This window comes from Filicampus tigris, chromosome 2 (assembly GCF_054856515.1).
Source record: "Filicampus tigris isolate MCC_2025a chromosome 2, RoL_Ftig_1.0, whole genome shotgun sequence".
Lineage (NCBI taxonomy): Eukaryota > Metazoa > Chordata > Actinopteri > Syngnathiformes > Syngnathidae > Filicampus > Filicampus tigris.
The window spans coordinates 36665055-36689957 of NC_141218.1; the positions used below are offsets into that span (position 1 = coordinate 36665055).

Here is a 24903-nt window from a genome sequence, read left to right on the forward strand (position 1 = left end):
AGTGTAAATTGTTTTGATTTAATAAGCTGCGATAATTTGACAATATTCTACCAAAAGAAATACTGTAAACCTTCACTTTTTCACAGAACAATTATGGATAGCGTTTGTAAACAACAGCTCTTATTTCTGTTTTAAATTGCTGCATACTTCTGCAAAACATTGTACAACTATTTTACAGCAATATTTACAGTTTTAACCACAGATTTGAAATCTACTTGGGTGGGTGGATGCCGGCAGGGTTTTTTGGGGGGTTATTTTACTCTTCATATCGTGCATTCTAGTGAATTTTCAGAGTAAAAATTGTTACCACAATGTTTAAGTTACATGCGGTATCCACGGTCGCAACCCGTTTTGTTTTTGTTTTGGGATTTTTTTTTGGGGGGGGGGAGTGTTTCTTTTACATTTTTTATTAAATTCCCTTGAAAACTTGGGTGGCCGTCAGTTTACTTGGGTGACCCGCCCAAGTATTAACATGGTGTGGGAAACACTGATTTAACAATGAAGAACTTCCAATTGGTTTCACGGACTATACATGATGTTTACGTTTGTTTGTGATTATTTCATAGTGACATATCGTCACATTTTGAGCTTCACTAAGTACTGGTCTGCCACTGCCAACTACTACAGCAATCAGAATGAAAAAAAGGTGTTTACTACAACAGTCAGAATGATTAAGGCGAGCCTTAAATTTGATGTATGATGATTGGTGCCACATGCGTCATCCTGGAACACAGGTATGTAATTTGTGGACGTTCCTTAACATAGACTTTAAGAGAGAGAGATCTTCTTGTTGGTATTGCATATATTTTTGTAGTGACAACAAATTCAGTAAGTTGAAAAACGGTTTCCAGATAGATCGTTAATGTCACTTGATGACAGAAAACTCATCAATTCTCAATTTTCACCAACATGTATGTGGAGTTCTCAACTTTGGACCATTTCAACTGCTGCAAATATTAAAATGATCCCCCCACCCCAAGTATTTAGCATCTTCTGGACATTAATTCATTCAGTACCTTTAATGAGTTAAATGGTTATAAAATTCAAAATATGATTAATTTCAGATATGGGTATAAGTATAGATGTTGACATGGATTTTGGTGCCGATCGTTTGCAGTTTTGACAATACGCATAGTTTTCGACTGTCTCTCCCATAGAGATGCCAGGAAATAACCACTAGAGGGAGCCTCACCGTCCTTAACCCGCACAAGTCCCTTGCATTGCTGGCTCTAATAAATTTTCCAAACTGCTTATCCTCACCAGGGTCGCGGTCGTGCTGAAACCCATCCCAGCTGTCGTTTAATTCGTTCCCGATCTTGACACGGATTGGTTTGTTAGAAACATCAGAAATGCAGTTATGATGCCAAACGCAGATAATTTTATAATCAGGGCTTTCATTACATATTACATGAGTGTTTACAGTCAAGTGCTTCTGAGGTATAAAGACGCCATAGTACCGTCTAACGTGAATTCAAGGTCTCGGCTCTTAGTTGGGAATACAAATAGTCACTGAGGATGTTCATTTTCCCCCAGATGTTTTTGTTTTTTAGTTTTTCTTTGCCTTCCTGAGGGGGTTAAGTTCAGGGGATGTCGTTCACATTTGTTTATTGTGGTGGCATGTTACTGTCATGCATAGCATGAAGTATTTTTGCTGCGGTTAGTTTGGCTACTACTTCCTGACAGTGACTGTTTACATGCCAGTATTTTGGTTAAGGTCCAAATTACGATTTTCTGAAATTCGGAATAACCCGTTTATATGAATGAGCCTATAATTTGTCCGGCATTTGAATAGGCCCATTTAAAAAAAGCGACGCATGGCCTTCATGACGCAAATAGACATTCTTAGTTTCTACCATCAATAAAATGCATTATATTGATTTGTCAACAAAGTAGTCTTGTTTCCTTCTTGCTCCAAACGTGTGCTTTTGAGCGGCGTCTCCGAGCTTCATCATGATTGCTTACCTCTCCTCGTCTATTTTGGGCGAGTTACGCGCCAGATATATGGACTTAATCACATTACACATTAATATATCTGTGTATGCATTGTCATTTTCGCCATAGAGACAGAAAATGTGTAAACGCAATGTATTCAAGTTAGGGTAGGCTTGCTATGGCGAGGATGATTCCTTGCTAATGAAAACCCAAATAAGAGCATATTCCGGCTTTGCGTGCCTTTGAAAACCTTAATACTACCAATATTTGGGTTTTCAAAGGGTTATTGACTGCATGTAAGCGTTAGTCAGTGTACGCGTAAATAAGCAGGTAGTTGGGACAGGAAAAAAAATTCCTCATGCATGTTTTTGAACAGAGCTACCCAAATTACTCTGATGAATTTCAGCCCTGAATGTGACCTCTAACCTGTACAACTCAATCAAAAAACAAACTGAAATCTTTTGAGGAAAAAAACAAAACAAAAACGTAAAATAACCTTGTTCTAAAAATGCACGCCTTCAATTGTGTAATTGTGAGTTGCAGCAGCCTTTTTCTTTTATTCCAACAAGTCTTTTTGGGTTGAAGTTATCAGTGAGGCACATCTTATCGTGGCAGTAACTGCCCATTTCTCTTTGTTTGAGGGAATCTTCTGTGCACAGTCCTCTTCAGATCAACCCACAAATGTTGGGTCACATTCAGGTCTGGACTCTTGCTGGGCTATTAAGGTTTTAATATTCTTGTGGTGAAGCCATTGTTGAGTTGATTTTAATGTTTACTTTGGGCCGTTGTCATGCTGAAAGTGGAAGGTAATCTTTGGCTTTATAGCAGTAGCATGTAGGTTTGACTGGTATTTAATCTCGTAGTAATTCCCTCCACTATGACTACGAGAAGCAACCCCAAAGCATAATGCTTCCACTTCCATGTGTCACTGTGGGTAAAGTGTTATTTTGATTTTGTGCACTGTTTGAGTTTAGCATACCTTTTGGAATTAGCGTGAAGAACCTTGGTTTTCCCAATGAGCTTTTTGTATATTTTAAGGGTGTTTTGGAAAAATGTAGCTGGGCTTGAATTTTTCTCTCTTTGTAACCATCTTGTCACCCTACCCAAACAGCCCAGACACGAGGATGGGCGATTGTTGTCACAGCTAATACTTGCCAGAAATTGCTGCTGTGTATGTATTCAATGACGCTGCTGGCTTCTTCTACTTTTCTTCTCGTCGTCATGGTTTTGTTTGGACTTTCAGTACTTTGTAATGTCACTTCATTATGACTGTTTTCACCGTGTTCCGTGGTTTATTCAATGCCTTAGACATTCTTTTGTACCCATCTTCTTATACCTTTAAATAGTGGGATTCCTCTGCTGTGGAAATTCTCTGCCAGCCATGGCTTTTGTTGTAAGATGTAACAAAAATGTTAGGAAAAGCCTATTAGAACAGCTGAACTTTATCTTTAAATGAATCAGTTACTAGTTGCCCATATGCCCTTGACTGTATTTAAAATGAGTTTGAATGTAATTGGTTAATGCTGAATATTGCGACGTCCCCAGTTAGAAGAGTGCACTCACATTGTCCCAGCTTTTTCTTTCCTTCCTCTTTCTAAAATATTTCAGGGTGTTTTGCCCAATTGAGTTGTAAAGGTTATGTCGGTCACATTGAAAACAATTTTGAAATATTTATCTTGGTCTCATTTGTTTCTATCACAAAAACCTGGCATTTGAACAGGTAAAACCTGGCATTTGGACGGGTGTGTTGGGACCTTTTTATATCCATTAGCATTATGCAATTCTTGACTGCAAACCTATAGAAGGCTACACACTTTGCGATTGCTGAAAGTGTTTGGCTTGGGATTGGCTGACATCACACTTGGGCTCGCACTCTCCAACCAGTTGCTGTATTGTTTGTCAGCACCTGATTTTCGGTATCGAAAGCTCAAAATCAAGCGTCAATGGCCACAGCAAAATGAGCTATTTGGCATCAGCAGATCAAGATTCATTACATTGTATATGGGCGTAAGACACATACTCAGTTGTGCTGCTCATCTCACAAATGAATGTTCCTTAAAAATGGGGTGTCATTTGAAAGGGAGCTAGATGAGCTTTCCAACCGTATACAATTTGACAAGCAGTGTTATGTAGGAAAGAATCCAACCAAAACTCTTTGTTTATATACAAACAGATCTTTGCATTTGCACAAACTGAATGCTAAAGCTAAATGTATATGAGCTTCACAGGTTGCCTCTTTTTCCCCGTCTACCTATTAACATTGTTTTTATGAGCAATTATTGTGGCCTACAGTCCAGGCGTAAAGACATGTTGTTGCCATTCTTTCCTGGCCTGTTTTAAAACGCAGTTGTCCAAGAGGATACTGAAGTTTTTTTTTTCTTCGAGATTTCTCTTTCCTGTACTGGATTGATCTTTCCATGGTTGTCCTGACAGAAGAAAATCACACCTGTGATTCTTCTTGACCGATGACCAGATTGATCTTTTACATACAGCAAATATACCCCAAAAAGGACCTTTCATTTGGAGGTCCACCCTTAATTATACAAGAGGTGCTTGCTCTGTTGTACAGAACCAATTGATATCAAAGTAACTGAGTACACCCAGAAGTTCCTGCTGTACTCTTGCTAACTGTGACTAAAGGTGGATCGCGGCTTTGTGATTTTTGACCCCTGCCCCTCTACTGTCTGCCCTAGTGTTTAGACTCATCAGTGGGGAAGAGGAAAAGAAGCTTGGCGGTTAGCTCTTCTCAGGACCCATCTTTCTCAGGATTAAACCAGGTGTGACCTTTACCGCAACACCAGCTTCCTCACAACTGCAGTTGTCGCTTCGCAATTATAACTATACAGGCATAGTGAATGACAGTAGACCATTCGTCTTCATCTTGCACCTATTACACCCGACCACCCAGCGTGCACTTCATTCCATTGGAAGGGGAGGTTCATTATAGCCATCTAGGCAAAGACTTATCCCAGTCCTGCAGTGGTAGAGGCCACTAAGTCTGATTTTAAGGCAGCTTCTGTCTCTTTGTTTGGCCCGTGAGTCAAGCAAATATTATAAATGGTACCAATGTCAAGCCTGGTATGGTGGAAGCGTGATGTAAAACAAAAGCACCGTTTTTCAAGAAAGTGTGATAATGTAATGGCCTTTGAAATGAAGAATTAGAAAATTGAAGTTTGGTCATATTATGAGTTCTTAATAGAAACTGTTTTAAGTAATATGTTGTCTTTGTGGAGATAGAACAAATTTGTTGTTGACGCATAGGCAATAACTTGGTTGTAACTGTGAACGTCTCACAATTGTACAAGTACTTGAGTTCCACTATATTTATCCTTTGGAAACATTGTCGTAAGGATTTTAATCTTGAGCTCAGGTGAAACCCATGCTTTGTTGGTTAATTGAAGACCAAAAGATGGTTAGTTTTACACTTATGTGTATTAATTGCAGATTTGCCACGTCTTTCGATAGGTTCCGCACACTATTCTCAAAGTAAGAGTACGCTTGGTAGAGGATGAGGTTCTTGCTCACATTTTGCTGTCTGTGGCTGCTTCTGCTTCTGCCACCAAAACATTGCCACACTCGCTTACCCCACCAACCCCCACCCGATGGACCCCACCCCACCCCACGGACAGACCCCTCCCACCCCAGTCTTCTTTTTTTCTTTTTTTTTTCATTATTACTGTTGTTGTGATCACAGTGATGGGCTATTGTACGAATGCAAAGACTAAAAAGCAATGTGAATTAAACTGCAAAGTTCCAAACTCCACTCACTCCACTTGAATGTACAATTTGGGCTCCAGACAGCCCCTACTGTAAATTATGGCATTTGCCTTTAAAAGTTGACTGTACATTTTTCATCATGTGCGACCAGTAAATTTGCAGGTTTTTTTTAAAAAAATGTTTTTTGTTGCAGACAAACTTCTGCTCCACGCTTCAGCGTATTTATTAGTAATATATCTGAAATGTGAATATATAATTTGCAAGGTGATTTAAGTGTGCTTCTAAATTTCAACTTGTACCCGTAAAATAAAATTTTATGTCCGGACTTCTGTGAAGAAAAAAAAGTTCTGGGGTAGGCTGCAGCAAAAATCTATTTTGCTAGTCGACTAGTCACAGATGGTAACCAATTAGTCGACTAATCTGATCATCCTTAAATCGCAGTATATCACACCAGCAAGCAGCTGCCTTTATACAGGGCTCTATGGTGCACCCAATTTGGGCGTGCAGAAGCCCTAATTTCACACTGGTGCAACTGAAAATAATTGAACCTGGCTGCCGATCGACGATTTGGGGGAGAGGATTCTCAGCTACTCGAAAGCCTCACTCAACGAACACACAAATTTTATTTTATTAACTTTATTGAGCACTCATCACATATGGACACTCACTTGGGCAGGTTAACACATGGAGTTGCTTCTCTATATCACGCAGCACAAGTGGACAGACACACACAGTGAGGTGAAATAACAACAATGAGGGACAATATCATAGCAGTCTGTGGGACCAAGTGCTACACAACACAGCCAGCTTCCAAATGAGCAGTGGGGAAGTGTATTGTCTATTGACTGTATTCACCGCATTCATATTGCCTTCATGGCAGCGAGTAAGCCACAAGCTATGCTAAATGCTAAGCCAACCTAAGATTGACAGGCCTAGTGCGTTTAAAGGCCCTGATAGACAAAAAAAAATGCTGGCCAACGGTGACAGACGCTTACCCCCTGTGGCGTCCAGCCGGCTGTCGGCACGTCACGCTGGAGGAATACACTGCAATGACAGGCAGACACACTGACCATTAAAGTACCTTCTGCGCATGCATAAGATGTAATACGCTTCCACATCATCAGCGGCGGTAGTCACCATTTCTCATGGTTAGAAAACTCCAACCGGAAAGCTGTTGGCCGGGGGCGGATTATAAAAACAGAACGCATTCAGCTCTATTCTTCGCTCACGAACTCCCACGTAAACCATCACGTTCTTGACACGGTATTGTGAAATACTTTCATTGTCAACCCTCGCTCTTGTACTTGTAAGAAGATTAAGACAGTGAAGCACGAGTCGTGCTGTTTGACACGTTTGCCACAAACCCTTAATGCCAATAACTATGTTCGTTTTAGGTGCATACATGATTTTGATTTTGAAACTCAATTTAATACCTGTGCTTAAAGTGGTTTTCTGTTTTTCCGCATTTGTCACTTCCTGTTGGTGCTCCGCGCGCTAACAGCCAATCAGAGTGACCAAATGTCACGACTGGCGACGCCAATTCAACATACGTAAACGCCCCCAAGATGCTTACAGACGGGTTACGACACTACAACGGTGGCCACTTCACCAAACAGACGACACGACGCTTCACGACCTCTGACGTCGGTTTGGTCTATTAGGGCCTTAACACCTCAGTTACTGTAAGTGCTTGGTTGATCCAAGTATACTTTGAACAGACGTCTGTCTGGAACCGCTTTAAATAGGAGCGTATGCAACATTGTCTGAACTGCAGAGAATATACACAAAATACAGCTTCTATATACAATGTAAATTTAAGAAATAAAAACTGTTGATTATATTATAAGTTTTGTTTGCTTCAGATCCCTGGGGAAAAAAACGCTCCACAAAAGTGGAGAGTAGCTCCTCAAATGATGTCACTGATTGGCAAAATGGGTCCACAAGGGGAAAAAATTATTTGGAGCCCTGATTGTGAAACACTTAAAGCCAAATCGCCCAAACCAACCTGTGACAATAAAATGCCTACTGTCTCTTTAAATGCATTGCAGTAGCACTTTTCGGTAAGTTAACTGTCTTGTGGAATTGTACTTCAAATAAAGAACTTTCTTAACCAGATTGTTAATCATTAACCAGTCAGTGTAGTGTAAAATCCTTTTTTTTCTTTAATAAGATAACTTGTAAAACTGAGTTGTTGATGTGGTGTGGTTAAATTTTGGTGTGCCTAACTTAAGTGCTTGCGCAATTTCTGGGTGCACTGGTTTGTCTAAAGCCCTGTTATATAACCATAATTACCTTACAGCTTGAATTCTGATTAAACTTTGCAGCTTGTGGACGTATTCCTGACATGTTTCTAAATGATGCTGCAACTTCAATTGAAGGTGATACTGTGACCTTATAAACATTACCAACCAAAAACAATGTACTATGCGTAGTTGCACTAACAATAAATCCAAAAAGAAATGCATGTAAACATATTTCACTCATCTCGGGAATCAAGATTTAGAAGATGATGAAGTCAGATAAGTAAAAGTAGGAATAGGCACTGAATCGTCTATCAGTTACCTGAATTACTGAAGGAGTTGTGTGAGTATCACAAAGTGCATGAGAGGGTACTGTGGGCTTATGTGAAGTCCCGGTATATTCGTAACCTGCTCACTTAAAGCACAGGTATTAAATTGAGATTCAAAATAATGTATGCACCTGAAACGAACACAGTTGTTGGCATGAAGGGTTTGTGGCAAACGTGTCAAGTTGTTACTTTCAGTGCTCCTGTTTCCGAGTTCTTGAACGCATCACTCTTTTTGCGTTGAGTGAGATGGTGTGCAATTTGTTTTCAATTGAACAAATGAGACCTTTTCTAGATTTTGCTGGTCTTATTTTTCATGTTGTTACCATTTGTGTATGAGTCTCATTACGCTGAGTAAATAGTAGGGATGTCACTATCACGGGATTGGAAATTGGGCCAGATCACGTCCTATTTAAAAAGATTTTATTTGATTTACTTTATTTTTATGGGCTACAAAGCAACTAAATAATCCAGATATAGCCAAAATAAAAAAACCTATACACTTAAACTAGTGGGAGAATGTTCTGGCAGTTGTCACGGAAAGCTAACGTCTGCAGTATGTGAATATTTTGATTTGGAAAGCGGAGACAGTGCAATAGTGGATGTCAGTTTGTGAATGTCACATGATCAAATTCAGCAAACAGGTGAGCTGTGATTGGTCGTTACCTGAGTCCTTTGAAGCTGCAAAGTCAATTTTAGTCAACAGCAAGTGGCGAAATGGCCGCCCCTTAAGTGGATAAAAACGGGTGGGTTTTGCTGCCTAACACATATTCCAAAAATGCTATATTAATCGGAATGCCTAGTTTAGACCGGTGGTGTCGCATAGAACATACATTATTGTAAAGCCAGGTTTTGACTTGAGTTCCCATTTGATACATTGCTGTGGTATCGGATCAGGGCTTTGTATCGGCAGAGCCTCAAAAGCAAGTGACTTGAACTTAGGTGCAAAAAATGTGATGGGGACAATCATAGTAATTAGTTAATTTCATGCAATGTGACATTCTATCATCTATTTGGAAAACAGACATTATGACAGGTTGAGATGGGTCGAACATCTTGGACCACACCGTTTCTTTCTTGACAGCAACTTCCACTGTTTCAACCTTCCAAAATTTTGGGGCTCCCATTGTGAAGGCGTGGTCCAGTGCTGTCATTTTACCTCAGTAAACTATTGCTTTGCTGATGTTGTTGGGCAAACATTGCTCAACGTGTATTTATTGGTGCAGGTTGCAGCTGATTCTAAGACTTATTAATTTGGTGCTTTGAAGACTTTGTATACTTGTTGGCTTGCTTATTTATGCACGACTTCCAAACACCTTCTAATATGCACTCCACCTGACCGTCTAAAGCATTATATATTTTGGTAAAATCATGTGCTAAAACCTCTACCCATAACCTCTCATTTACGCAATATGGCTATGGTTAAGATTTGATGTATTTTTCATGGAAAGAACCCATACATTGAACACAGCCAGCACTTGCCCGAGGTGAGATACTGAAGCAGTGGTAAGCTTTGCATGACCCAGGGTGGCATTGGCATGTGCCCATGTGGTCAAGGTATTAAAACCGCTCAGATGCAATATTATCTGCAGTGGAGAGTAGACTCCTTTGGTGATCAGCCATTATGTATCTATATATTCTAGAAACTGTACTGCTTAGTAGTAATATTGTCAGTGCTAAGTATGTACTGATGATGTGCCATTAAAACAAGCACTTAACATCCTCCAACATGCATCACATCTTGCAGTTAGTGTGCTCATGGCATGAGACTGGTTCATGGTTAACCCAACTGTATACTTGAATGGACAAGTCAAGTTTTCGAGGGAATTCAGTACATCAACAGAGAGAAATGTACTTCTATGTTGAAAAATGTGTGTGAACTTGATGCTGTGCATGTAAATTCCTGATGATTCCTCAGGTTTCAGTATAAATAACAACTACTACGTTGCTCTCCCTCTGCAGTTGTTCCTTATTGACTTTGGATTGGCGAAGAAGTACAGAGACAACCGAACACGACAGCACATCCCCTACAGAGAAGACAAGAACCTGACCGGCACCGCACGTTATGCCTCCATCAATGCACACTTGGGCATTGAACAAAGGTGTGTTCACACACAAGCTCAGTGAGATTCCTTTGGATAAGGAACATTTTGCAAGACCAGCTTTTTGCAGAGCATGTCATTCTCCATGGAAGGGATACCTGTAGTAGTAGTAGTAGTCTTTGTGTCAAGCTGTCATTTCATGATTTATTAGTTTTAGTCATGATCGTACTCTTCTTAGGTTTAACTCGACTAAAGGTCTGAGCATTTTAATCTTATTTTATTCTGAATTGTCCATGACTAATTTAGTGTAGTCTCAGCTGATAACATTTTCACGTAGTTTTAGTCAACGATAACTGAAGACATTTTGGCAAGAGCTCTCAAATCAAAGTCCAGAAAGTAAAAATGCCACAGGAGGTGAGTGAACTTCTTTACCTGCTGGTTGAGTAGAAGCACCTGTGGCTAAAGCCAAACTGTGGCAGCGTTTTTACTTTCTCGAACTTGATTGGACACCTCTAGTCGATGAAAACGTAATGTTTTAGTCAAAACGTTGTATTTTAGTCTCTTTTCAGAAATGCAATTCTATTTAACCTTGTCAATATAAAAGCAACATTTTCTTTTAGCCAAACCTAATTATTCCCTCAAGGACTGAAGAATACATCTGTTCTAGACACTGATTTGAATTGTGCTCTACAACATTTATTTTACCAACCAAGGTAGTTAGTTCACACGCATCCATTGAAATAAAATAGCATCACAAACAACAAAATCAATACTGTTCACGTTAACCCACGTTTCACTCTCTCACAACAAATACGTTTGTCCGCTTTTGTCCCTTCAGTCATTTCCAGCCAATGTCTCTAGCTAGCGTTAAAATGTAAAACATTAACCACAACCTCATTCGTTGGCATTGGCTTTCTGAAATATTAAGTAACGTTGACTTACTTCACTTTAATTATGGAATAGCTTTGAGGTGTCTCGTCAGATTTTTTTTTTGTTGTTGTTTGTTTTTTGTTTTTTTTTGTCCCCTGTGATTTTTATGGCCACATTTCTCCCCATCAGTTTTTCCACAACACATTCCCTCTATGTCCAAATGTCGTTTTCTCTCCAAAACAATTCCGACTGACCGGCCAACAATCCCTTTCTCTATGTTAACGTGTGCTAACCAAGTTGTATGCCAGCACATTCTTCTTTTGATCCAAATACTACCACTAGTCGGGATTGAGGAAAAGACGCCAGGACCCAGGAAACAGATTAATTAACATATTTCACCATGCCTCGTTTTGATCAACAAAAATGAGAATTTTAGCATAGGTTTATTTTTGTCTCGTTTTTATTCGTCAACAATAATGGCATTCCATATGTAATTGTCATCGTCACGTGACCAGCATTTTCGCTATCGCATCTCGTCACCCTCACGTGATAAAGGCTCATTGACGAAGGTATTTCGTCCTAACGAAAGCAACACTATGCGTTATGCTTCTTTTAAAATGTAGGTAAATAATGCTTATTGTTATGCTAAAGCAAAATTGTTGTTTACAGTCGCCGTGATGACATGGAGTCACTAGGCTATGTGCTGATGTACTTCAACAGAACCAGTCTACCATGGCAAGGACTGAAGGTATGGACACATAGCTGCTACGTCCTCGACATACAGCGCTCAATAAAAGCAGCAATATTCGGCTTTCAATGGTTTTAACCTAGAACATATCACGTTTACAGGTGATCTTGAATTGGTCTTCTTAAACTTTTGACTTCCAACTGTTTTGGCACAACTTGCTGTTCACAAACAAGGAGCTGTATGGTGAAATTCACAACGTTCTTGACCCATAACTTGATCAATACATTTTCAAAGACGTCCACTTCTTTCTTTCTGTCACTGTCCCGGTCTTTGTATCTCGTTTGCAACCTGGTGATGACACATTTGGACCCCCTCTAAAATGAGATGGCTCATCTCAGGCGGTAGATCGAAATATAAATACACTCTAAGCTCAGTGGCCATTTCCTCTGAGAATGTCCTGTTTGAAGCCACGCAATGGTGAGGTACTGTTGAGCAATATTGGTCTAATGAGGTGAAAATGAGAACAGGATGATGAAGAGACTGTTTAAATGGCAATTCTAAAGGAACCAGGAAATATATTGGTTAATATGTGACTCAGCTGTTGTAAATTGTCGTTTAGCTCCCTGATTTAGGAGAAGAAGAAAAAAACCAGCAAGTTGTGCAAAGAGTACGCAGATGTTGGATGTGTGCATGCCAAAGTTTAGAGAAGGAAAAATTGATTTCACCTTGTAAAGCTTATAATATATTTTCAGTTCATCTTGAAATTCCAACTGCAAGCCGAACAACCCTAATTTTTTATGACTAGTTTATATTCTTGTGGTGTTGGTTGCTTCATGATAATGGCACCAAGATATGATTTGAGATGGAATGTGACAATTATGACGTATGAATAAATCCAAGGTAATCGTTATTCGGAATCGATAGTTCTTTTACAGTGTGAATGATCTGCTTTTAACCTCACTCAACATTGTGTTTGTCAGGCTGCCACAAAGAAGCAGAAGTATGAGAAAATATCGGAGAAGAAAATGTCTACCCCAGTGGAGATCCTCTGTAAGGTAAGAGCATCAGTCGGAACTGCTGAACATTATCTGAACTGTATTTGCATCAGGATAACTTGCTGTATTGATACTTGCTTCCAGGGTTTCCCGGCAGAATTTTCCATGTATCTGAACTATTGCCGTGGCCTACGCTTTGAGGAGGCTCCAGACTACATGTATCTGCGCCAACTCTTCCGCATCCTCTTCAGGTATATGCATCATAGTGGAAGGAAAAAGTCATCTGAATGTGAAAATGCAAACGTTTCCAGTACAACTACAAAACTGAATGTGTGATTGTAAATCCGAAATCGTTTTTGTGGTATGCTTCGTACTTTATAATTAGCAACCATATTGCTACATTTTGTCCTTTGACTGACTGACTGAGCTTGCTACTAAGTAGTTGAAAATGTAAACTTTGTGGAACATTGCAGAGCATCCTTTGCTGTATGTTTTAGGACATTGAACCACCAGTATGACTACACATTCGACTGGACCATGCTGAAACAGAAAGCAGCGCAGCAAGGGGCCTCCTCCGGGGGCCAAGGCCAGCAGGCGCAAACCCCCACAGGCAAGCAAACTGACAAACCCAAGCCTAACATGAAAGGTTAGTAGCAAACAGCCAAGCGACGTTTTTTATAGACACCAATTGCTCCTTGTCTCAGTATTGTACCTAGTAGGCCTTACATATTGGTAGTTTTAAACCTGCACCCCAGTGCCCCTTAAATCTCCAAAATAAACAAATTGGAATAACGGCAAAGCTAAAGTATTATTTCTTTTGGAGTAATAATGCCTTAGACAACCTAGCGGTGGCACCTTTTTTTTTTTCTATCTTCTTTTATTTTTATTTTATTTTTTTTATTTTGTTTTAATTTAGAAGAGCCAAAAGTCAAAGGAATGAGAGAGTGATACAATTGGTCTGTCTTGCCATAGCAAAGACGTCCTTGGGGAATTTGACTACTAACTATGTCACACTGATATGTTCTTTTGTTGGCGCTGGACAATGGACTCGCTCTCTCTCCCTCTGTTACTGTTGACTAACTCATTCTGATGACTTTACTCTTGACTATTCAATTTGTCTAGTTATCTACATTCCCTTTCAACATTTGTTTTCCTATTAGTCATATCAAGGCCTGAAAAAAAATGTGGACAGGTGTCTCATTAGCTAGTGAAATACAGGCGCCGTGTGTGAATTTGGGTCACAAATGTAGTTCCACGCACTCCAAAGGCAGGCCTCAATCTTGTGTAGCTTTTTTCTAAAAGTAGTGGCCTAAACCTTTTAATGGTAGCGTTTGAATGAAGCGCTGGATTCAGCACAGTTAGTCTCCATGTACTTTCTTTGAAACCCTTAACATGAATAATGCTTTACCTGTTACAGGGCTGGCGCATTTTAGTTATTTGATGGCACCAACCCGAAACGCTCCGGTAGTACAAAGTGTCAAGTATGCTTTGTCTTTCAGTGCCAAGTTTCAATAATCTGAGGTTAATCACATAATCAAGATCTGATCATTCTGCCAATGAATGGCTGTAATGTTACACATGGTTGCAGCATGCAGGTAAACTAGATACTGGCTACGCACCCAGACCGGGTTGACATTTCGTGAACTTGATCTTAGCTGTAATTGAAGTTTGTCTAACAGCTGTAATTGAAGTTTGTCTAACCTGTAAAAAAGGGGGAAAAAAATCTAGTTTTAGTTTATCGTTGTTCCACTTGTGCAAAATTGATGCTTATAGGTTGCAATGTAATACATATGCGATATGCATAAAAATAAATACAAATAAAACCTTTGTTGCTATGGCCGTCAACACTACTTTAATGCAGCATCCGAACAGAAACAATTTAAGAGTGGAAAGTTGCTCCACGTTTGACTGCAAGAGGAGCGGAGCGCGGCCAGCCGCCACCACCTGCGCGCGTTACAGAGCCACAGCGGCCGATTCAAAATCTCCACCATCAGGATGGCACCTTGTCTGGGTTTTCAGCAGGTATGTTGACATTCAGTGAAATCTTCAAACTTATTTAAAGTAACATTACTCCAACTTAAGTGCAGTAAGTTAAACTGTGATTTGTGTGATGCTTACTTAAGATATGTGTGTAGCTTTATTTTTGATGGCCATGTAGCTAGCGAAAAGAAAAGCTCATGAAAGATTGACAGTAACAGATAAAACTTGGCTTGTCAAAATGTGCTCAACCATTAGGTCTGCTGGTAGAACAGGTCACCTACTTTACTGTTGTTTATTTTCTCTCAGTTGCCTCTGACCCTTTTGTGAGGAGGACAAGGCCAGTATTTGTAAATCTGTTCAAACTGGCAGGAACAGAAAATGAGTGCCATTGGCCAGTCACAAAAATTGTTGCTGCCCTTTTCTACTGTGTAGTCTCCATGGTGGAGGTAAAAATAAACTGTAAAGAATATTATGGATGTTAGATAATGTTTTTAGCAATTAGAACACAACCATGTTATTGTTGAGGTTTTGTGTTGTAATATCAATCTGGGAGAGAGGAGCCCTAAACCCCCGACATCAGTCCTCCAGCAGAGGCACGCTACGTTGTCAGAGCTACTTAGTCCTCCATCGTATGCAGTCGAGAAGGAAAATGTCGAGAGAAACTTGCAAGACGTCAAAGATGTGGCTGTGACCATACATCAGTGGGCCACTGTGGCACAGGAACACTACTTGAGAGTTGCAGTTCTCTTTGCAAGGGGTACAGCCAACAAACACAATGCATGTAAAAGCCGAGGAGCGGGGATATTTTGTTGATTAATTGATTATCAAGGGGGAAAGTGCAGCAATCGTTGGCAATGTAGCTAATGTGGATAGAGCAGTACAAAAAAGATGATTTTGTTTGATTTGCTTATACTCAAAAACTGTACTATATATCAGAATATCATCTACCTTGTCTTTTTTTCCCTTTTTTCCTGTAGAAGCCTAAGCTCTCCACTTGCTGATAGGACATGGCTATTGAAATGAGACAAAAGAACACTCCCAGTATAAAAGAGCAGGTTTGTCATGAGCTAGAGCGGCGGAGAGGTCTGCAAACTCCTCGTACCTCTGCGAATCCAGTGACTTGCTACTCGCAATGCGACTCTGCCAATGCTATCAAACTTGTCAATCCGGTATCCTGTACCCAAACATTTTCTACAACAAGGCACACCAACAGCCACAAGCTGGCTGTTCTGTGTCCTGGGAGGGCAGATATGTTTATTTATTTTAAGAAAAACTGCTAATTGAGATGGAACCCAGAGTGTTTTTATGCAAGAAAACTGCTTGTGGTGGGAAAATACTAAATCTGGAAAATAAAACATACGCTTTGTACAATAATGTTTCATGTGGTTTTCTTTTTGTCCCAAGTGCTTCCAGCAACACCTAGATATTGCTAAGCATCAATTGAGCTTTACTGAGTGCATATGATTTCTATCGTACCATTTTCTTCTCAACTCGATGTGCTTCACTCAAGCAAAGACAACGCCTACAAGTATTTACAAATACAACAGATAACATTCAAAAGCAAAGCAGAGAAATCAAAAGTAGCTTACAAAAATTACTAAAATGTACATTGACATTAAAACACATTAACAGAAAACTTTAAAAGCATTTTAAAGTAATGAAATAAAAGTGGGTTTTTAAAATGCATACAAGAAAAACATGATTTAAAATTGTTTAGAGGACCTTGATCAAAGGTATGAGAAAAAGCAAAGCAAGTTTTCAACCTGGATTTCAAAGCATTTAGACTCCAGGCTGACTTCACTTCTGTTGGCAGCTTATTCCATTTGTGTGCAGCATAACAGCTAAATGCAGCTTCGCAATGTTTACCTTGAACTCTGAGCTCTGCGAATTGACCCAAGTCTGCAGATCTCAGAGCCCTTCGGGGTTTATATTCAATCAGCATTTCATTCAGGTATTCAGGACCCAAACCATTCAGTGATTTATAGACCAGTAGCAACATTTTAAAATCTATTCTACAGTCAATTGGGAGCCAGTGTAAAGTCTTTAGGACTGGAGTAATATGTTCCGATCTTTTTGTTCTGGTAAGAAACCGAGCTGTAGTGTTCTGAATGAGCTGCACAGCAGTCCAAACACAGCATTCTGATTAATATTGCGTTTGTGGAATACGAGAAATCCACCCGTTTTTAGCTAGCTCGGGGCGGCCATTTTGTCACTTCAGTCGTCTGAAAATGACTTATAGAGAGGGGAAAAAGTTTGTCAGCAAAATTGCAATTCAATCTTTCCCAAAAGCTGAGTGTCAGTGTCCAATTATTTATAGACGTGACTGAAGTGCTTTTATCTTTTTGAACGTATTGCCGGCAGTGAGATGCCAAAAGCTGCCTTGCCTGTCCCTTTCAACCCTAACTCATTCACTTGTGCTCGTCTTGGTAACTTTGCCGATGAGCTCTACAAAAGGAGCGTGCAGCAGCTCGAGTCTTGGCCTTGTCAGCGTTGTGTTAATGGCGGCACGTGTTTGTGTGTGTCCACAGGTTTCTGAGTAGTCTCTTCCCAAAGACGAGCTGCAGAAGCGCTGGCGAGCAGGACAAACGAGGCTCGCTTTCCCGGACAAGCGACAAAGAAAGTCTGTGTCCCCCTTCCATCTGTCTATGTAATGGAAATATATAGATTTACACAGGTGTCTGCTGTGTTATCGATATATTTGTATGTGTATATAATGAAACTCTCCACTCTGAACGAAAAGAAACGATGGAATCGAAGGTGCTTTGGATGTGGAGGCTGTAGTTCCTTGCCCTAACTTTGACCCGACATACCTTCTCATCTAGCCCTGTCCGTCTTCCTTTTCACTGTTGACTTTTTGTAAGGTTTCGCTTTGAAACAATTTAAAACATTAGTCAGCTCTTTTTTTTTTTTTTTTTCTTCCTCACTGTGGGAACATTTAAAAAAAGCATCTTTCCCTCCACTACCTAATTAAACATGTAAACCCGAGAACTCTTCTCCTTTTTGTTTCTGAAGAGCTGAATGAGAGAACCCTTGGACCCTTATTTACGGAAAGGTGAACTGTTGGAATTTTTGTTTTGTTTTTTCCTACGGTGGTTAGGAGATTGCCTGTTGACGTTATAAGCAGCTGATGGCAACAGTCTGTTGTAGATTGATTCTCTGGCTCGCTCCCTCTCTTTAGAGCGAAGACTTATTAAATCTGTTGTAAAACCCATGCTCTTCTCCAGAACTACCAATAAAAACGTTACACGACTCACTTTTCTTGAAAATTTTCTATTGTTGCATTTGGATGTGTTTTTTGAAGGCAGCAAATGTTGCGTTCAGTTCAGAGTTTGTCAGTTTGTTCAATGTCGCAAATGTTCGCCAACAGATTTACAGTTTTTTCTTGTTGCATTTTGAACATGTTCGAAATTCCCTTGCTACAAGAAAAGTACAGTTGGCGAACATTTGCGACATTGAACAAAGCCCAACATGAATGCACTTTTTTGTTTTTTATTTTTTTACCTTCGCCAACAGTTGGGAAATGTTCACCCCTCAGTGGGATAGGGACTTTAGGTAAATGCACCCACTGCGATCTTCAAAGGTAGCACTAAACACTGTGGCGGCAGCTCGATTTCTTCCTGATTTGAAATTATACAAATATCAGTTTGTCGACCAAGGCAGGGAAGATTATCAAAGCCATAGTTGGGCTCGTTGCGTTCGTAGGCGAGGGTGTGGCAGTCATTTAGCTTTCCCTGGCATGTTCTTTCATGACTAAACATTCTGCATTGTTGAACACGCATTAGGCTGTCAATGTCTCGAAACAATACTGTGAAAAAAAACCATCGGTTTTGCTGTTTTAGCAACATGACGACCACACTTTTCCAGGTGTGCTTATAAGTATGCCTTATCATGCTGAAAACTCTTATTTAGGGAATGCAGTACTGTGAACCCATTCATGATCACATAGTTGTGTGGCAGTTTTAAATCATAATGGGACCTGAAATCACCTCTTTGGCCCCGTGTGGTTGAAATTAGTGTAACTAGTCAGTGTGTTTCAAAGCTTCCCCTGCACATTTCAACCGGGACTGCCCTGACTAGAGTACTGAGCCGTGGGGGAAGAAAAAAACGGCTGTCAAAGTACCTGTGTGTAAAGAGTTGAATTTCATAAATCAGGAAACTGATACAAAAACATATCTAAACATTTAAGAATGCCAATCATGCAGGCCAAACTGATAGTCTTCTTGTTACCAAGCCATTTTTTTCCCTAGACAATTACCAGTACAAGTAATGAGACTTGTGAGTCCTCACTAATACTAAGTACCTAAGTAAGGTACCTCTAGTACTTCTGATAATGTAAAAATTTCATTGAACACAATGGCAAAAATATTGTAAACAAACACCTTTCTGATCCAGATGATTTTGCCGTAGTATAGCGCCAACTACTGCCAAGGGGGGGCTTGCTCAATGTCAGATTTATACATTTTTTTTTGTCTCAAGTATTTGTGTCTGGTATCTACAGCCTCCTCGGGTACCATCGTACTCACCCATCTTTACAGGAAAAAAAAAACGATGCAAGCGAATACTACTGGGAAGATTTGTTACTAGAAATGTTGAACTGTGTTGCTTGTATGGGCTATCTTGAATCAACTAAAAGACCCTACAATGTAATGTCTGGTAAGGGAAAAAAAGTTTCAGCCTTCAGTTAGTAGCTATCCAATCAGTCAAAAGCGCATGTTGACATTGCACTCAATGGTTATTAGGAAACAGTTGAATGGAAAATACTGCGCTACATTAATGGCACTTCATTACTTTTAATTGTGCTTGTGACAGATTTAATTCAACCAATTACACTGTTGAAGACCCAATCTGTAGTTTTCCAGCCATTTCATTGAACTATATCTTTGTTGCACAACTCAGTTCATTGCTTTGCGTCTTTGTGCCACACAATGTCAAGAGTTTGAGGTTCCAATTGAACTGGTTCAGGGTATCTTTTAGTGCGGTAAGAGTGGATGTTGATTACACATTAGTTGCACTGAAGACTGCTACATGGTTGAAGTGTGCCTGTTTAGATTTTTTTTATAGGGGCAATCATGATCATGTAAATTACCTTGGATGCATTGGATTTATAATGGGCAAATAGCTTCAGTTTTCAAATAGTTCAATTCAAATTCAATGTAATTCAAAAGACAACAATTTGAAGTGGTCTTAACCTGATTGTTTAGTTGAACTTTTATTGTAGTTACCCATACAATCACTAACAACTGGATTGATTTAGGGCCATATATGAAAGCGACCCAGGTTGGATTTGAAAAAATCAGAATTGAGCCGTTCAGACTGTCATAAAAAAATCTGATACACATCGCACATGGGCAAAAAAATCCACATTTGCCAGCAGTGTGAACCTAACCTTAAAGGCAAAAGTCGAATCGGATTCGAATGAACAGGTGGAAAACACAATTCTAAATGAAGGAAAGCTGGCTTTTTATCGTAATAATAGACTCCAAGGCTGCGCTGCAAATTTAGTGGGACAACAATGATGGAAAGACAAGCCCACCCCTTGGGCCCCTCAAGGCCTATGAGCTGGTAGTAGTGGTGAGCCAGGAAATGGAGAAGGTGTGCTGACACACCAGGAACGTGCAGATTACCAAATTGTGATGGGAACAAGGTAGCCTGTACTTGATCTGACGTGCATGGGATGGAGCAAGAAAATATGATCGTCACTTGCACGCTGCAACGAGATCCATCCATCCATTTTCCGAACCGCTTATCCTCACGGGTGTCGCGGGCGTGCTGGAGCCTATCCCAGCTATCTTCGGGCAGTAGGCGGGCTACGCCCCGAACTGGTTGCCAGCCAATCGCAGGGCGCACAGACAAATAACCATTCACACCTATGGGCAATTTAGAGTGTTCAACAACCTACCTATGCATGTTTTGGGAATTTGGAAGGAAACCAGAGTACCCTGAGAAAACCACGCACGCACGGAGAGAACATGCAAAGTCCACACAGCCGACGTGCCGCCCTAAGGAGATCAAATACAAGAAAATATGCAAAGATCCTGCCTTCACAAAGATGTTAATGTGCTGTTTTGACTGAATGATAGTATTCATGAAATGCATTTTGGGTGTACTTTTCAATCCTGTAAAGCTGCGCTGCATCATACTAAGAGGTTTTCCTTAAAAGGTGAAAATGCAATTATTTCACAGTCTGAGCAAGGTGGAGAAAGCCTCAGGGGACTATCTTACTCCCCCCCAACTAATTGTCTTAACCTATAGAAACCAGTTGAACAAGTGCACCCAGTTGCTCAACTTGAAAATCAAGCGAGCGCTCTGGAGAGGATAGATGATAAGAAGTCACGTTACTCCGTTTGCCATCAAGAGTGAGGGGAAAACGTGTTAAATGTGTGCATTTTTCGCCCTGTTTACTTACAGCAAGTAGCTTCAAAATGCGTCATGTGATTGATGACTGAATGTTGCAAAAACTAATCAATACTACAGCACTAATAAACTAGTTTCTCATGTTTTTTTTTTTGTTTTTTTAACTCAACTGCAAAGGGCACCAGACAGATTTTGAGGAGATCCCTTTATTTGAACAAATGCATTTTATAGTAATACTTAAAACTTTGTATAATTTGTCTCATTCGGTAGCTTGAGAAAGTGTGTCCCCTACGACTGGACTGGTCAGCAGTCAATGATTAACAAACTGAATTTTCAATGCATGTCAAGGGACTGGTTGTTATCAAGAAACCGGTCAAAACAGGTTGGGCAGATGCTACCCTTGTCGAGACTGTGATGACGTCGAAGGAATGTTCGGTGATCAAATAGGATAGACTCATGCATTGCTTCAGCATCTTGCGCCGCGTGTACTATTTTGACTTCACATACTTTGATACTGATCGGTGCATCACTAGAAAATGTGTTCAATTTGATCTTGTGGCACCAGGCTGCACATTACCAGTTAACTGAAACAATGTGACAAATTCATTGTTGCCGACTCAGTTTTCAGTTCAGTTCAAGCGCTGACTGAAAACGTGGCCATGTCAGAAACACATTTGCCGTCCTGTCTGTTCCGCTGTTGACATGACCCCATGAACATTTTGTTTATTATCATAAGACACAAGGTGCACGAGGTAAAATGCAGTTTTATGCTGATTTGACTCGAGGGGAAAAAAAACAATTCAAAGCTACTCGGCCCCGTGTGCGGTATTGTTCCTTCTTGTTAAATATATCCATTTACTGTGGTTAATCATATTTTCCATGTTGTTTCCCTGATTCTGTCCAGACCTGTTCAATCAAGAAGTTGCCTAAATAAAACCTGTCTGACAAAATAAAATTAGCCAAAATGTGGCCAGCCTACATAAAAGACTCCAAGAGCACAGCGACAGCTCATCCAGGCCTTCACAAAGGAACCCAAAACAACTAAAGAACTGCTGGCCTCCCTCACCTCACTGAAAGCGGAAGTCAACCCATACATACAGTATTTTTTTAAAAGAATTATGTTCTATGCAGGCCCACTGGTTGAAACAAGGCATTCTGATAAATATTGCATTTGTCGAACAAGAGTTAATCCACCCGTTTTCAACCATCTCTGGGGGCGGCCATTTTGTCACTTCTGTTGACTGAAAATGACATCACAACTGCTCAGGGCTCAGGTAACGACCAATCACCACTGACCCGTTTTCTGAAGCTGACCCAATGATTGGTCGTTATCTGAGCCCTGAGCAACTGTGATGTCATTCCTTCCTCCTTTAAGGTCACGGCGTTCATGACTCTACAATGAGGAAAAGACGGGATGTGACATCCGTGGCAGAGTTCCAAGGCGAAAACCACTGATGACCAAAAAGAACATAAAGACTCATCTTTTTTTTTTTTTTTTTTTTTTGCAAAACCATCTGAATGGTCATCAAGACTTTGGGGAGAACATTCTATGGACTGACAAAACCAAAGTTGAACTTTTTGGAAGGTATTTGTCAGAGCTGAGCATTTGACTAAAAATTGAACATCCGTTATTCGTCATCTGTCTGCAGCTTGGGTACCCTTCTGTCGTCAGTCATTCATCCGTTTTTTTTTTTTTTACAGAGTGGGGAATAGTACCCGTCTATAGGCCGGTCCGCCTCTAATTTTAAACGGCCGTGCATCGGCGAGTCTGACTAAACTTTCACTCGCTCGGTGTGGCCTCATGTAAGTCAAGACTTGACACTTTTTCACACAGGCTAAGTTTCATAACATGTTTTATTATAATTACTTTTGTCAGATTCAAGTGATTTCTGTGACCAGCTTTGCTTTCTTGACCAGATGGCTCCCAACAATTTTGTCCACGTGTGTGTATAAATGCCAATTCCAGTGAAGTTGGTATGTTGTATAAAACATAAGTAAAAACAGAATGCAATGATTTGCGAATCCTTTTCAGCCTAAATTCGACTGAATACATTACAGAGACAATATATTCAGTGTTCAAACTGATGAAGCTTAGTGTTTTTTGTTTTTTTTTTTGCTTTGTTTTTTAACAAACGGGCATTGGAGCATCATATGCTGTCATCCAAGCAACATCTTTTTCATGGACAGTCTGCACATGTTACAATAACGTGGCTTTGTAGCAAGAGTGAGAGTCTCCCACTGAAAATGTGGGGCGCATTCTGAAGCACAAAGTGCAGCAACAGAAACCCTGGACTGTTGAGCAAATAAAGTTAAATAATGGGGAAAAAAAGTGTCCTTAGTTCCCAAACACTTATTGAGTGTGGTTAAAAGGAAACTTGATGTAACACTAACACAGTAGTAAACATGCCCCTGCCCTAGCTTTTTTGGAACATGTTGTGGGCATCAAATTCAAAATGGGTGAATAATAGCAAAAAACTGAAAAGTTGATCAGTTTAAACCCGTACTCATTCAGTACAATACTTTTTCAAACCCTCTGTGAAATGACCTTTATGTCATTGGGATAGAATGGGTTAAATATCTTGTTTTTGTGGTGTATTCATGATGAATATAAGTAGACAAAGATTTGCCAGTCATTGTATTATTTTTTATTTAATTTTGTCCCAACTTTATTGGACTTGGGCATTGTGTGTGTAGGTGCACATACAAATAAATGCACACACACTCACACACACACACAGCGTGCATATGTATGCAGAGATGGGGGACTTGAGTCATATGACTTGACTCAAGTCAGACTCGAGTTGCTATTTTTAGGACATGTGACTTGCTTGCCAAAAACATGGGAATAACTTGACTTCACTTGGGACTTTGTATCTTAAAGAGGAAAATCAACCCAAACATATTTTTTTCAAGAAAAAGTTCCCAGCAGACCCACTAGTTGAAACACAGCATTCTGATTAATATTGCGTTTGCGGAATATGAGTTAAGCAGCAAAATCTAGCCACCCGTTTTTAGCCATTTCAGGGGGCAGCACACTGGTTTGAGACCAGTAAAAATTGTGATTTTGAACATTTAGGTACAGCAAAGGAACGTAACTAGGGGTGGGATGGTTTGAGAAAACTGTCCGAACCTATCTGTCTATGCAGAGTACTTTTCTGGTCGCGAGCGTATCTGCCATATTTGATGTGGCAGCGCCCCCCTAAACTTATGCACGTCAATTTCGAAACGTTGACAACCTACAAAGTGCACAAAGTTAATGCCTTTCGGTCAGCCATTAACGCACACTTATTAGATTTGGGTTACAAATTGGCACCTGAAAGATAGAGTTAGAGATAATGTACATTTTTTCACTCCAATGTATGTTTTACTGAGCAAGATTTTGACTTGCTTGAACCAAGTAATGACTTGACTATCTTGAAATTTGGTGGCGACTTGACTTGCTTGATTTTTTTTTCCACAGTGACTTGGGACTTGCACATAAGTGACTTACTCCCACCTCTTTTATGTATGAATGATTAGCCCTGACCTAAATTTGAGTTTCCACCTTGATGATGTTGCTCAGATTAGCCAGTCTTGGGCCACATGGTCACTGTGCATACGCGAGCTAAATAAGGAAGTAGATATAGTTGTTCCTGCATTTGCAGCTATTACCACTCCTCTGGTAAGACTTCCTACAAGATGTACTGGTAAAAGCAGTATGGAGTTATTTTTGCTATCCTTTACAAATTTTGACAATGTAAACAAAAAATATACAGTACA

General features: G+C 40.0%; 1 protein-coding gene and 1 long non-coding RNA gene across 4 annotated transcripts in view; both read left to right on the forward strand.

The window, feature by feature from the left end:
* Nucleotides 1-18043, forward strand: part of csnk1a1 (casein kinase 1, alpha 1) — a 40853-nt gene extending 22810 nt beyond the window's left edge. The window contains exons 5-11 of one of the 3 annotated variants that reach the window (XM_086023957.1): nucleotides 4626-4709; nucleotides 10178-10317; nucleotides 11797-11875; nucleotides 12796-12870; nucleotides 12955-13061; nucleotides 13308-13420; nucleotides 17319-18043. In XM_086023957.1, the coding sequence (XP_085880083.1) occupies nucleotides 4626-4709; nucleotides 10178-10317; nucleotides 11797-11875; nucleotides 12796-12870; nucleotides 12955-13061; nucleotides 13308-13420; nucleotides 17319-17326 (606 nt within the window). In that variant the 3' untranslated portion in view covers nucleotides 17327-18043. Of the gene's footprint in view, nucleotides 1-4625; nucleotides 4710-10177; nucleotides 10318-11796; nucleotides 11876-12795; nucleotides 12871-12954; nucleotides 13062-13307; nucleotides 13457-17318 lie in introns of all 3 variants that reach the window. The other 2 variants (XM_086023956.1, XM_086023958.1) reach the window with 2 other exon arrangements.
* On the forward strand, nucleotides 13463-16164 carry LOC147152350 (uncharacterized). The gene is made up of 2 exons (XR_015085744.1): nucleotides 13463-14832; nucleotides 15768-16164. It is a non-coding gene; the product is annotated as an uncharacterized LOC147152350 (long non-coding RNA).
* Nucleotides 18044-24903: the final 6860 nt, after the last annotated feature.